Here is a 14,104-nt window from a genome sequence, read left to right as displayed (position 1 = left end):
CGCAGGAGCCCTATGGACATGGCCATAGTAGTACACAAAGCAGTCCTGTTTCTTCTCCTACTAAAATTCAGGCATCTGAAGACTGAACCTCATGGCTACTGGCTAAAATTGGCACGGGAAAATATTCAAAGATGTGTTGTGCCGATCCCAGAAGCAAGGAAACCGTACTTAAAGCTGGCACAGAGGTAAGACAGCTGTTCTGTAAATCCTCAGGGAAGCGGTAGATCACGAGGAGCACTGTCACATTTAGGACTGGGTGGTAGGATTTGATTCTTAAGAGTCTCTGTGCTGATATTTATAGAAATGCAGGTTGAAGAACATGTAGGTTTTCTGGGGTCATTGCCTTCCTCCCTTCCCTTAAGCAAAGGGACTTCAACCACCAGTATTTGGTTGGCATCAAGGAACCAACGCAGGAATTCAAGAACTGGCTGAAGTCTCTAGAAGCAGCAGTTCCCTCAAATGATAGTGCATGTGGCATCTTCCCAGGAGCTCCAGTCACTGGGCCTGACTTATTTACTGAGCTTTCAATAACTTTCTGCCCCATCGTCTGTTGCATCCTCCTGAATCCAAGAGAGTCACTCCGCCTGGCACGTTCCACCATGAACTTTACCAGTAGAAAGAATGGTAGCTCCTGTTTGCTGCCTCAACAAACACACAACACTTAAACGGCATTACAGGTCTGTGGACAGGACGGCTCAGTAACAACTCCAGGTAGTCCTCCATCTTCCTTTCTCTGACACCCACTTTGAAATTAGACATTGTTAAAATCTTACTGTAGTAGTTCCACCTCATTACTGATGCTGCAAGAAGAACTCAGAGATTCCTGGTTCTTATCAATCTTTTCACCTTACAAGCTTGTGGGGCTTTTGGAAGGTGCTTAGATTGGACCTCCACAAGCAGACAGAAACAAACGCATTAATTTCAATTTTCAGGATAAGGAAAGAAGCAAATACCTGAGATCACTTGTCTGGCACTGCACACTACATAGCAGAGCTAAGAGAAGAACCCCAAAACCCAAACAGCTCCCTAGCCTATCCTCTACACATGAGACCACAGTGCCTCCAACTTCCACACAAAAAAAAGAACAGATCATTCAGAACACAGTGTGACCTTCACAGAAGTGGAAGCTAGAGGTGTGCTCTGAGTTAGGTCCTGTTTGAGCGGCAGTACATCCTTCAGGAAAGCAGAGAATACTGGTTTCAGTGTTTCCAGCGGGGAACATGACCCTTGTTATTCTCATGTCAGTCTAAAAAAAGTGCCTTGTTTTTCACCTGAATGGAACTTACAGCCTTTTAACAGTCACTGTTGTTCCCAATTTTATAGCAACACTTTTTAGCTGCTGATAGCAACACTGAGAGTGTTCTTGTAAAAAAAAAAAAAAAAAAAACTGCACCAGTGCCGAACATAAAGTTAATATAAATTCCTTATTTCTACTAAAGATTTATTTGTGTACCTATAAACATTACACTAACCACACAGAATCGTGTTAGGAAGTAGTGTTTGAGTGATACCGTATAATGATCCTTTAAAATATTACTTCAGATGCATTTTTTCTCCAAAAGAGTCTTTCACCTGTGGCCTGAGTGTGATTTATTAGATGGGTAATGTTACACTACACGTTTGGCTCTACTAAAATGCAAATAGTTTACTTGCCCTTGGTTTACCAAGTAATTCTGATCAGTCTGTATCAGTGAGCTGTTCCTTTTGTAATTCACAAGTCTGATCTGTATCCATATAATTTGCAGCCTTTGCTGGAAGTAGATTTTGTTTCTTTTCAACCCATTAATAAGGCTAAGTAAAGCAAGGCCAAGAACTGGTTGCTGGAAGATCTTGATGGAAATACACTCAGTTAAGCACCATTTAAAATTAAATTGAGACCTATGAGTTAGCCACATGTTAATCCATTTAATGTGTGCCATGTCGACTTTTGTCTTATTTTCGTTTTCAGTCAAAATATTACGCAGTACCAGTCAAATGCCTTACACAGTCTAAGTATATATGACAACAATATAACCTGTGTCAACCAGGCCTGTCACTTCAAACAAATATACCAAGTTTAAAGATTTATACTTATCTGCTCTGAATTCACATATCCACTGCAAAAGTAACAAACACTGGCCAGGCTCCTTACACAGGAAGGCACACCATTCAGCTTAAGTGGACTAATTTTTAATTCACTCATTTAGAGGCAATTGTCATTATTTTCTTAGGGGGCAGGGGAGGAAAACGCCAATGCACCACATTGTTTTCACTAGCCTGGAAGAGAAAACACTTATATATATATAGATATATAGATATATAGATATGTATATATATACACACATGCATGTGTGTATATATATACGCGTGTGTGTGTATATATATGTATATATACACACCAGTGTATATATACACAGAATATACATATATGAATATACAGAATATATGCACACACACTTTGCTCAGATTTGTTTACAAAATATGTAGCATTTTTATACCATCCAATAAGAGGTACATGATTTTAAACAAATCTTATAGAAATGACATGTTATTGGAAATTTACACGTAAAAAAATCCAGCACAAAAAAATCCAAAAGCTAAAACAAGATTTTGCTACTAATCAGTGCTTCTATCACCCTTCAAGAAAAGAGAAACACAGTTATTTATATGTGATGTAAAGGCAACATTGAGGGTTTTTTTTGCTTTTTTTTTTTAAATTAACCACCAAATTTAACCCCCTAAAATTACAAAGAATCGAAGTCCATTTACAGATCAAGTGCAGTAAACTAAATGTTCCTTCAGCACAAAGCAGCACTAGAGAAAATAACTGGGAGAAGGAAGGTGGAGGCCAACTGGCGTAGCTAGGGAGGCAGCAGGTGGCTTCTGCAGTGGCCACACAGGTCAGAGTCTCCATCCTGAAGCATAGACAGAACTGAAGACTGTATTTAAATAATGGTCACACAGAGCTGATGTTCAGGCCTTTGCCTAGCTTCTTTCAGCAGTTTGACAAGTTATTTTTATATTTTTATTATTCTGTATCCAATAGGCTGGTTTTGCTTTTGCAGTGGCTTGTCACTGAGGAGTCACAAGGAGGGTCTTGCAGACGGTTCTGCCGCTAACATTTACCACAGGTACATGACGCTGCAGTTGTCAGTGGCGATTTTGAAATGTTTACACTGGACAAATGTGTGTTCCAAGTGTCCAAAACGGCTTGAAAGAACACAGCCCGATGCAGGGGGAGGGGGCGGACGGCCTGGAGAATCCATTGCATTTACAGAAATGGAACCACCACTTTCAATCGCGTGGCATCTCCCCAGTTGTGTGAAGAGTTTGGTGTCAATGTCAGCTGAACTCAGTGAGGAGTGGCTGGCCTTTGCATCAGATGTCTGTGATCCAAGCAGGTTGCAGAGCCAAGAACATGCTGCTAGCAGAAGGGCAGTCTACAGCTGCAGACAACAGCTGTCATGCAGTCAGCAATGCCTTACAGATGTCACCTGTAGGAACCATGCGTTCCATGCTAATTCACCTGAAGTCCCGTAAACAGGAAAAGGAAAAAATGAAATGAAAGGGCCAGGCGGATCCAGGTGTACTATTACTATCCTTTGAACGTAGTGTCATTTCAGTTGTTAAATAAGGGGCTTGACCAGGAGGACTGTTATTTTATCAGATGAGCTGGAGAGGAAGCTCTTGTCTCGTGAAAATGAAAAGGAGATCTAACGCTCCTTGTACTAAGTTTTACAAATTAAGATTCTGTATTCAGAAGGTAATGTTTCAGAAGATAAATCTGTTCAAGTCACGCTGTGTAAAAATGTAAAGAGGCAGACAGGAATTTTTCAGCCGTAACTGTAATACCAAGGACTGGACTCTGGAGCATGAAGTCAGGAAGGGCTTGAATTTTAAGGAAGGCCTGGCTGGATCATACTGTGCTGGCAAGCAGAAGTGGGAGTAGTTTCTCCGTTCTAAAAGCTGGTTTGGGAAGTAATTTCTGGGGAGGTGGTAAGAGTGACCTATTCACAGGCTCTTTTTTTGTGGATGGAAAGACTGGGAAGGTATACAAATCTCCACAGTGGTCTGCAATCCAGCTTGGGAGCTCAGTGTTGAGAAGGGATGGGGCCCGATGTGTTCATTACTTTTAAGAACCAGAAAACATGTCCATTGCAGCCTGTTGTTGCAGGGGACAGAGAGCTTACTCCATTATTTGTAACATGTTCTATATGCCAATAACCCCAGCTGGCACATACAGCAAAGTAGATACATTGCATGTGAAGATTTAACACATCTCACAGCCATCCAAAGAGGCATCCAGGGAAGAGTATGGGGAATGAATTCAGCTATGTTCTCAGAAGGTCTGAGTGTCTCCCTGGACTGCAGGCACACACTGCAGCAAATACAAGAGAAAGGCAGCCTTATCTTGGATGCCACAAGTGTGGGGGCTAGGGGAGCACAGTTTATTTTCCTGTAATAGGAGCAGGGAATATCTCAAAGTATAGAAAGGTGCCTCAACTCCACGAAGATGACAGTGGAGAAGTTCAGAATCTAGAGGAGAAGGGTGATTCTGGTGACCCCTTGCCAAGGAGGGGGCATCCTGCCACGGAGAGCCAAAAGTTTTCCAGACATACGTAAGAGCATGTGCACAAGGCAAGCGAATGAGCGCAAACAGGGTTATGGAAAACATTGAGAGAATCACTCCACGGGTGGCTTGTGGCTCGACAACAGGATGGGCTAGGTAGAGGAGCACACAGCACGGAGGCACCTCAGAGCTGGAAGCCTTCCATGGGAGCCTCACACTGCTGGAAGATGTACTGTTGCTGGTCGATATCCACCTGTGGGGCAATGCTGCTGTCTTCATCCTCTGTTCCAAAGTAGTGCTCAATCAGATCAAAGGCCTTCTGATAAATCTCTTGATTCTCATGGCTCTGCAGGAATTCAATCTTGTCCAGGCCTGCAGAGAAAGAAGTACGTAAAAGTTACAGCTCGGTGAAAGCATATGACCATGATTATTTTCAGTCTTTTGTGAACATCAAGTTCCATGACAATTCTCTCCCAGCTTCAGAAAGAACAGGTCCCTCTGTGGCGGCCCTTACCTGACTCATACTCTCTGCACGCAAGGAAAAAAACAGGTTGGACTACAGTTCCCTGTAAATGTGTCATGTGTTTCATACTTTCTGTCTGCCTCTACCCTCTCACTCTAAAAATGAAATAACAGGCTTGAACGTGTAAAGAACAAGGCCTCAAAGACTTTCTGAAGAGACTTTTAGGACCATGTTTTCTGAAAGTGTGTTCACAGTGCTTTGTTTACAAGGACCATGACTACAGAATCACATAAGTGCAAATCAGAAGACACTTTTGGTAATCATGTAGTCCAACCTGCAGCCCAGCCTAGCACTACTACCAACACCAGATTAGGTCAGCTGCACCTAGACAAGTCTTCAAAACTTCCAAGGATGGAAACATCATTACCTAATGTGTGTCATGTGTATATACAATGCAGTTAAACTCATGCAACCAGTGTTTGGGCAGACATTAAATTAAGCAGGTGGGCAAACTCAGACCCTGTAGTCAAAACCAAATTAATATAAATACAGCAAGCTAAACTATCCTTCATACCTAAGAATGATGCTACAATGAAATCCAAGTCTTAGCCACCCTAGGTAAATCTCAAATACTGAGAATTGTAGTGGCTTTCTTGTCTGCTCCTTTTACTATGTATGAAGGCTAGAGGAATCTATCTCTAACAGTCAATAGATGTTTCTGCAACACTGACATGAGAAGGGAAGTCAAAAATCTAGAAACAGACAAGAAAAAAAAAATCCTATTCTGATATAATTCTTCCCTGGAAGTCAAGGGAACCATGAAGGCAACCATGGTTCAAGAAACCACATGCCAGTATCCTCTTCTATACTACTCTTGGTAACCCATTTTTATTTTTCTTAGTAAGTACTTTGGTGCTGGGCACTATGGAGACAAGCATAACAAGTCAACTAAGTTGGTAAGCTCTAAGACTGCCTTCCACTTTGCTTCTACGGTTTCAGTCAAGGTGGGACTAGTCAAGTTTCCTGCACCTAGACACAGAGAGGTATGGAAAAAGACAGCATACATGGAAAAAAAGCAGTCCTCTAGAGCCTCACAGAACATGTAAGGATATCTCACTAAGCGCTACTCAAATTAAACAAAATTACAACCAAATCTACCTGAATCTACCACTCCTAAGGTGATGAACAATTAAGCCATTGACACTGGTGTAAAATCTACTAAGGCAATTCAAAGAAGAAATTCTCACTGGAACGCTACACAGACTATTGCATACTGAGCTAAACGACTTATGATGAGGTGCCAGGGTGGGAGGCAGAATTGGAAGTGAACAGGAGAATTTTTGGAATTACGTAGGATTTATTAAGAGATGTTTAGGGAAATAAGTAACAGGGAAAGGGAGGGAGTAATATGCACTAGAGAGGAATATGCATGAGAAAGTAAAGGGGAGATACTAAGAGGCTAGTTACATATAAGCAGGCCACTGATCAATACATCATCTGGCAAAAGCCCTGTGCCTCATCACCATAGTCTGACCTATCTATTCTCTGTGAATGTCTGCCCTCTATTCGGTCTCTGTACGTCTGCGGTGAGCTAGAAAACCCTCACAGAGACTAACGATTGAGCAGGACAAGAGACCTGGGAGCCGAACACCAGAGAGAACCATGAAGGGGGTTTCCCCTAAGCATCAATCTTTAGAAACAGAATGAAGTTATTTGTACTGCCTGTGTTTATGTGGGTACCTGTAAAGGTACTGTCCACCTATCCCTGTTAATGTGTGGCCAGCTGCCTCTGTACAGAGCAGGTGTGTGTATGTCAATCCATGCTTTGCCTCTCTCCTGTCTGGGCATAGAAACAAGAAGAGGGAACAACCTGTGAGTGCAAATGACCCAGAAGGGCATCAATCTCCTAGGTCCTTCAGCCCACAATTTCAGCTACTGTTAAGAGAATAAATACTTAAAATTCACCTGGAATCTGTGGATCAGAATCTGCCAGAAAATTCTTGAGGTATTTTATTCCATGAAAGACAGTTTAAACTATCTGGTTTTACTGTATGGCTGGCACAAATACACTAATGACGATATACTATAACTGAACTGACACACAGTAAACACACCTTTATGGCCATATAGATTACATATGGATTGCTTGACATTTCAGTATTTTTGAAAATTTTAGAGAAGTCTTGAACTTAGAGACAGGGAATGGACAATGTCAGAGCAGTATGCTAAGACGACAGAAGAGAGGACCAAGATCTCATGAAGAGGAGAGGAAGCATACTTACTATGTCCCTTGTGCTTAAAAAAAAAAAAGAGCCATATGGAAAAGAGCTGTCACTGCTTGAACAACACCTGAAGGAAAAATCCCACAGCAAGGCAGGAGTGGGATTAAAGGGTGAGCAGTTTAAAAGCTCTCCACCTTCAGACTTCTGGACAGTCTTACAATTTCTGACATGATACAATAAGATTATCTTTTTCCAAATAATATCTCATTCTGCTGTGAAAAGCTGCTGAGGTGAAGAGCCAGATACACCACACAAGACAGAATGTCCAGAGTGAACTGAGAAGACTCCAGGCCAATTGACAAGGAAACTAATCTTAAGAGCAGCAGTACCTCAGAACTGAGGTGAAATAATGCTGGGACAGGCCAGAACCTCAGCACAGTAAAGGCAAACAAGGAAGCTGCTGCCATAATTCTACAGGGCAGCAGACAGGGACAGAACATCTGAAACCTGAGTGACAGAGCAGAGTGCCTAAACTTTTACCTGCTGTGAAGGGAAGATACTGAGGCTGAATGACACCCAGAAGGCTCCTCCAAGGTGAAAAGAAATTAAGAAAAGATCTGCACACACTGTCTCCAATCTACACGCAGACAAAGGTAATGTAAAAGATCAAGTACATTGGTAAGTGGAGACTGGTCAAAGACCAGTTAATTTTCAGATAATAGTGATAAGGAAATTAGTAGAATTTGGTCTACTGAAACCCTAATGGGTTCATGATCATTGCTTTAACCTCTGACTTCCACAAATGTTTTGCTCATACCGTATGCTTCTTCAATAAGAGCGCAGTAAGGATTAATGCCAGTGCCACTGCGTTTGGATTCCTGCTCTCCAAGCCTCAGGATGTTCTCCAGCCCATTCAGTGCTACTTGCACAATTTTTGAGTCCATTACTGTAAGGAGGTCGCAGAGTGGTTTGATGCATCCCAGTTCTACTAAATACCTGAAAAACACCACATAGAACCCAGTAAATTGTCTGTAAAATTGTAATTGGTGTAGCCATTTAAGCACTTAGCATGAAGGTCTAAGAACCAAAACAATCAGATCAAATATGAACTTGACTGGAGAAATTATAGACATCTATTTGTATCTAGTCAATTCTGCTGAAACAATGAAAGTAGCTTTAAAATACCTTCTTTATCTCTCTCTCTAGAGATAAGAATTTAACTTTTAAACATAAATGTATTATTTTATAAGTATTTTACATTAATATCAACTATATTTATATATTAGTGATTTCATTATTTTACTTTATACAAAATTGCATGTAAGCACAATGTGCCGATATAAGTTAAACACTAAAAACAACGCATCTGATGCCCTTGTCTGAGGGGCTAAGCTATTCCTCTCCAGACTGCTAATGCACTTTGTTACACTCTACAATGACCACTAAGAAATGAGTTTAAAAGTTGCGTTTAATTTTTTCACATAAGAAACCACATAAGAAGTGGTTCAATTAATGAAATAAGTGTTAACAGCTGAAATTCTTATGTGATTTCTCCCTAAAGGAATGAATGGCTCATTCACAACTCAATACAAAGATGTGGTCTCTCTGGAGACAAACACTGGAAGCATACAGAAAGGTCTTCCAGTTTCTAGATTATTAGTTTAATTTCTTGCACAAACACAAATTCACTCAATTGCACTGAAAGATTTGAACCATATCGTACTTGATCTGTTCAGCAGAGCCTCCAGATGTTGCATTTGTGATTGCCCAAGCAGCTTCCTTCCTTGTCCGAAACTCAGCTGTTTGCAAAATATTTATAAGAGCTGGAAAGATATGGGCATCTATGACTGTCTGCAAAAAGAAATGACATGCCAGGGTTATAACAAAAATCAGAAATAACTTCCTTGTCCTGAACTAGTTACTGTATATGCTCATCCAACACATTAAACACTGAAATGTTACTTATCAACAATAATAAGCAAAAATAAGTTTTCAGCTTTATATTTAAAACCCTACTTATGCCAGGGTCTGTCCTCGTCCCAAAAGAATTCAAAACACATTCAGACCGCAGTGACTGCTATATCTAACGTGATACTCAACCATACCTTGACAGCAAAAGAACACCATACTTCCCTTATTTTTCCAAGCAGTGAACCACTCGGCTATTAAGTCAGTAAACCACTAAGTCATTAAGACCCCCTGAACAGAGAAAAAAATTTGACAAGCTTGTGTGTCATACTACATTTCCACTGGGTGAGACAACAGAGCACAAGATAATGTATTGTAAGAACAATATGTATTAGTGTGATTAACTGCTTAGCTCACCAAACTGATACAAGTCAAGTAAGTATTTAGTCAGCAACTCAAAGTTTCTAGTAACTTCCTCTGGAGAGAGTCTTTTGCAATAAGACACAAATGAAACCAGTTTAGTTACACACGTATGGCAAGGATCTGAAACACTTTCACAAGGATCATTCAAAGAAGCAAGAGCTTAGTATTTTAAACTACTGTTTTACAAATATGTCTTTACAGAACTGATAAAGGCAAATTCAAAGGAAGCCAAAGAGATCCTTTTCAAGGAGCTCCGTAGAAGAAAACTAACAGATTACATTACAGCAAAAAGCTATAGTCAATTTACAGTGTGAATGGTTACCTGGTGAAAACAACCCAACTGTCTGCTATTTCTTTTACGCTTCCTGTTTGTCTGGGCATCCGCACTGCAACTGCATCTACATCTACTTTGTAAATCCATACCGCGTATCAGTTGTATCGACAGTCCCATGAACACTGTCTCCTTTACTGCAGAATCTGCACTTCTAGTACAGCAATCGGGCCCTCAAGGAAAACCACTTACACATCCATCATGTTATATTAGATTTCTACTTTGCAAAGGATATTTGGCAAAAAGTCCTTAACTGAAATTTTGGAACACGAATGCTGGAAGTGATAAGTCATGAACAGAAGCCAGCTATTTAAAAAAAAAAAAAAAAGACAAAAGATAAAAGAAAGTATCTTTAAGAAACAGAATGCATTTCCCCCTGACCTATTTTACTGGAAAAAAAAAAAACAATTTAAAAAAATATACAAAAGCAACATACTGTAAGGGTATGTGGAACATGAGAGCATCTGCTTCATTAAGGTTATCAGATCAAGGACCTTTTCAGCTCAAAGAGAGATACAAATAACAGGAAAGTAATGAATAAAACACATGGTGACACAAACCTGATAGACGAGGATAAGAGAGACAATCACAAAAAGGAAAGGCTTCAGCCACTAATTAATAGGTGATTAAGAAACTACAAGCACAGCTTTGCAGAGAGCCAGCCTGGACTTCGTAACTAAGACAGGACAATTCAGACTGTGCAAAACTTAGTAACAAATCTTTTCTTAACTCTTTACCATGTAGCCTCCCTCTGTAGCCTATGTGAGTCCTGTAAGGATTAGGTGCTAGAAACCGAGACCAGGATGAGTTAGTTTGGACCAGGAACTGGATCAGACCTCAGAAAAAAACCCTGTGTCTGTGGGGTCAGCAACTGGAATGGATGGGGGTCTCAGCATCAGCAGCTGAAAAGGCCATGGACTAAGGAGCATGTTTCTGGAGTGCCCAGCAAAGGTGAATTCAGGGCCAGCAATGGGTGTCAGACTTTGGGTGAAGGTGCACCTGCAACTGTAGCAGGTGAGAGTCCCAGCATCAGTCACTGGGGCAGGATCACAGTCCATAGGGCCCCTGTGCCTGGATGCCAGCTACTCATGAGACTGGGATGAAGCTGAGAGTCTTCGCAGTTCAGCTGGAGTGGGACTGCAGGACACGGGACCCATGTGCCTGGGCACCAGCTCTATGGCATGGAGGGATTTACATTATCTCCAAACATGGTGGCAGGAGTGGAGGATCACAGTGTACGTAATTTGCTGGCAAACTGGACTAGGCTGCAAGTAGGAGATCCAAGACCCAGGCACGGACAGAGACTTGAGAATCTGCGTGTCTGCTTGTGGATCTAGAAAGTGAGGGCATGCGTGTTTTCACTAGTGAACTTCAGTCCTGATAAGCTGGAGAGGAAAAAGGGGACTTAGCAGTCTGCACTTAACGTTTCATGTAAGTCCAGGTAGTGCCATACAAGGTGGTGTTGAGGTGGAAGCCCTTATAAAAACATTTTTAAGGGATGTTAATTATCCTCTACCAAAAAAGCTTGATACAGATCTGGGATATGATATGTGAGAGCATTAGTATTGTACTATTGTAACAAAGAACAAGTCAAAAATCTCATTATCACTTCTTAAATCCTCTCCCCAAAAGAAAACTTTTAGATGAGATTTATTTCCTTAGAAAGTGTCTTCTTAAAACCAACTTCTTTAGTAAATACTAAAATCAGAGTACATTACATGACAGTATGGAACAAAGTCAGCACATCTTAGTTGACAGGCAGTAAAATACTTTATAAGAGCCTTCTTAGTGCCAAAAAAAAAAAAGGTACCATAAAATATTTCAATTTAAACTTGTAAAAAAGTAAAATTCCAGAACAAAGGAAGCTAGAAATGGGAGGGCAGCAAGTGGGAGAATCACAAAAGATTGTTATTGTTTTCCTTCTGCTCAATCAATCTGAACTCTTTGCTTCAATGCAAAGACTGGTGGGTAAAATGACTCTTTTCAGAGTGGAGAAATTTGCATTTGAACCTTTTCAGAAGGAACTGAATCCAGGTCTTGCATTTCTTAGGCAAGTGCTCTTATTTGTCATTCTACTTATTTCTATTTATTTCTACTTCTTATTCTGTTGTACAAGAGGCTATGGGCACCTTGTTTACTTTCTGCTCTACAGTGAAGTTGCCTCTCTTTACCCGAGCAGAACAGGTTAAAACACCACAATGAACTGCAGCCTCTCATAAGGCACTTCACTGAAAAAGGCTGACTCCAGAGAGAAGGAGATTACCAGTCACTTTATTTTTACGTTTCCTACTGCTTGACATGCAGTGTAAGTGTTGTCACCACCTCACCACAGCACGAGTCCCAGTTAAAGGTTCTTAACAGTCCCTCTGTAAAGCAAAGTTTTTCAACTAGCAGTCTGTTGACAGTCAAAACTCTGAGCTTAGATTTTTTTTTTTAAATACTTTAAGTAGGTCAGAAAATAGTTTGCTTTAACCTTAATGTCTTCACTAGATTTCAGAAGTCCAGTTAAGCTCAACAAGGGTGGAAACAATAAAGCATTAATACAGAGAAACTGCTAGCAGCATCTATTATTTACATCCCACGTCTTGCAGCCTTGCCGACAGCAATTACTCTTGAAAGCAAACTAGAATGCCTAAGGATTCCTAGTTCTATGACATTTTACATGGGAACAACAGTTATTGTGGAAATAGGTCATGTTTCCCTTTCAGTTAAATTCCTTTTAAGTGATAAAATAGTAAACTACTGGACTATAATTGTTTTTGGGAGGTTTTTTTTTGTGGTTTTTTTTGTTTGTGTTTGTTTTGTTTTGTTTTGTTTTTTTCTTTTCTTGAAGAAAAGCAAACCTCAGGCAGAGTAAAACCCTAAAGGACTGTGGCAGAATGAGGTACCTAAAACTTCTGAGGATTTAGAAAGCATTAATTGAAATTACTTAACTTTTTTAGCATTACAATACTGTATGTGCCTGACATGTGGAAGTGTGTTGAAGACAAGTAATGCAGTGCATATAAAAATGCTCAAGATAAGCATACCTTTCAAACAAAATGAACATAGTTAAGGGATTTCAATTCAACGAGAACATTCTGAAAGAAACAAAAAGGAAATGAAAAAAAAAAAAATGAAGTTGTAAACTAAGGACTAACTGCAGATCTCGCTCTTTGTCACCTGTTCAAATGTTCCACTATTCCTCAAAAACCAAAAAGTGCCTTGGCCATGCATGAAAATACTGGGCAACTGCCTCATATATGCCATAAAGTAAAGGATGTTTAAACATTCTTTCTGAGCTGCCAACGCTTTATAATGCTTGCATTTAGTATGTGACCAGAATTTTTCAAGTAGTGTAGCAGCAGGCCAACAGAGTAACCAAGCTTAAAGAAACACTCCAAAACATGTATCATTTTTAGCAGTTTTATATGGATTTTTCCAATCCAAATTACTCTTGTGCCTGCATGTAAGAACAAAATACACTAACATCCTGCTTCTGACAGCTATCAACAGCAGATGCACGGGAAAGTGTAAACTCTAGTCATGTTTATTTTTCTTTTTCTCCTTTTTAAGTATTCACAGTTGAAGCAATGACTTCCAGTTTGACTACACCTGTATGAGAAGATATGTGCTCGTTTGTCCTGAACACAGTACATAGTAATTTCTCTGATGCCTCTTCCTTCAAGGATCTTGCTCAAAAAACAAAGCACAATCATTCCTATTTCACCTTCTCAGATGCCACCCATCTCAGATGCTTGTTTCTACAGCACTCTGCCACACCTCCCTTTGCTTGTCTCATAGTCTACGTAGTTGCTCCTCACATGGGATCCAGCTGACATTTTATGGCCCCTCCTTACCACCCACCCTTACCATATCCCTCTGGAGATGGATCTACATATAGGGCAACATTCAAGATTTATACTAGAACAAGAATAAGGATTCCACTTTTGGTGTTTTTATCCCTTTCCTGATGACTTCTAATATTCACACTGGTTTTAGGCTGCTACTATTAGGCACTTAGGTGGTATCTTCAAAATACCTAGAAATATCTTTTCCGCATAACAGGCAATCTAGAGCCTATCCTTTAATGCATGAAACTAACACTGAAATTTTTGCCCAGCTACATTCATTTGCTTTGTTAGATGTGAACTCCATCTAGACTTATAACTGCAAGTCTTTCAGAAAAATGAAATTCAATTTTAATTGAAATCTTAATTTTAAATTTA

General features: G+C 40.2%; 1 protein-coding gene across 1 annotated transcript in view; it reads right to left on the bottom strand.

The window, feature by feature from the left end:
• Window positions 1-1,885: 1,885 nt before the first annotated feature.
• The window catches only part of KPNA1 (karyopherin subunit alpha 1), a 54,683-nt gene continuing 42,464 nt past the window's right edge, over window positions 1,886-14,104 (bottom strand). The window contains exons 12-14 of the mRNA XM_086760183.1: window positions 8,958-9,085; window positions 8,052-8,230; window positions 1,886-4,921 (exon numbers count right to left, since the gene is read on the bottom strand). Coding sequence (XP_086616309.1) covers window positions 4,734-4,921; window positions 8,052-8,230; window positions 8,958-9,085 — 495 coding nt within the window. The 3' untranslated portion in view covers window positions 1,886-4,733. The remainder of the gene's footprint in view (window positions 4,922-8,051; window positions 8,231-8,957; window positions 9,086-14,104) is intronic.

Source organism: Chlamydotis macqueenii, chromosome 1 (genome assembly GCF_036417535.1).
Source record: "Chlamydotis macqueenii isolate bChlMac1 chromosome 1, bChlMac1.mat, whole genome shotgun sequence".
Taxonomy (NCBI): Eukaryota; Metazoa; Chordata; class Aves; order Otidiformes; family Otididae; genus Chlamydotis; species Chlamydotis macqueenii.
This window is presented reverse-complemented; position numbering and strand designations above follow the sequence as displayed.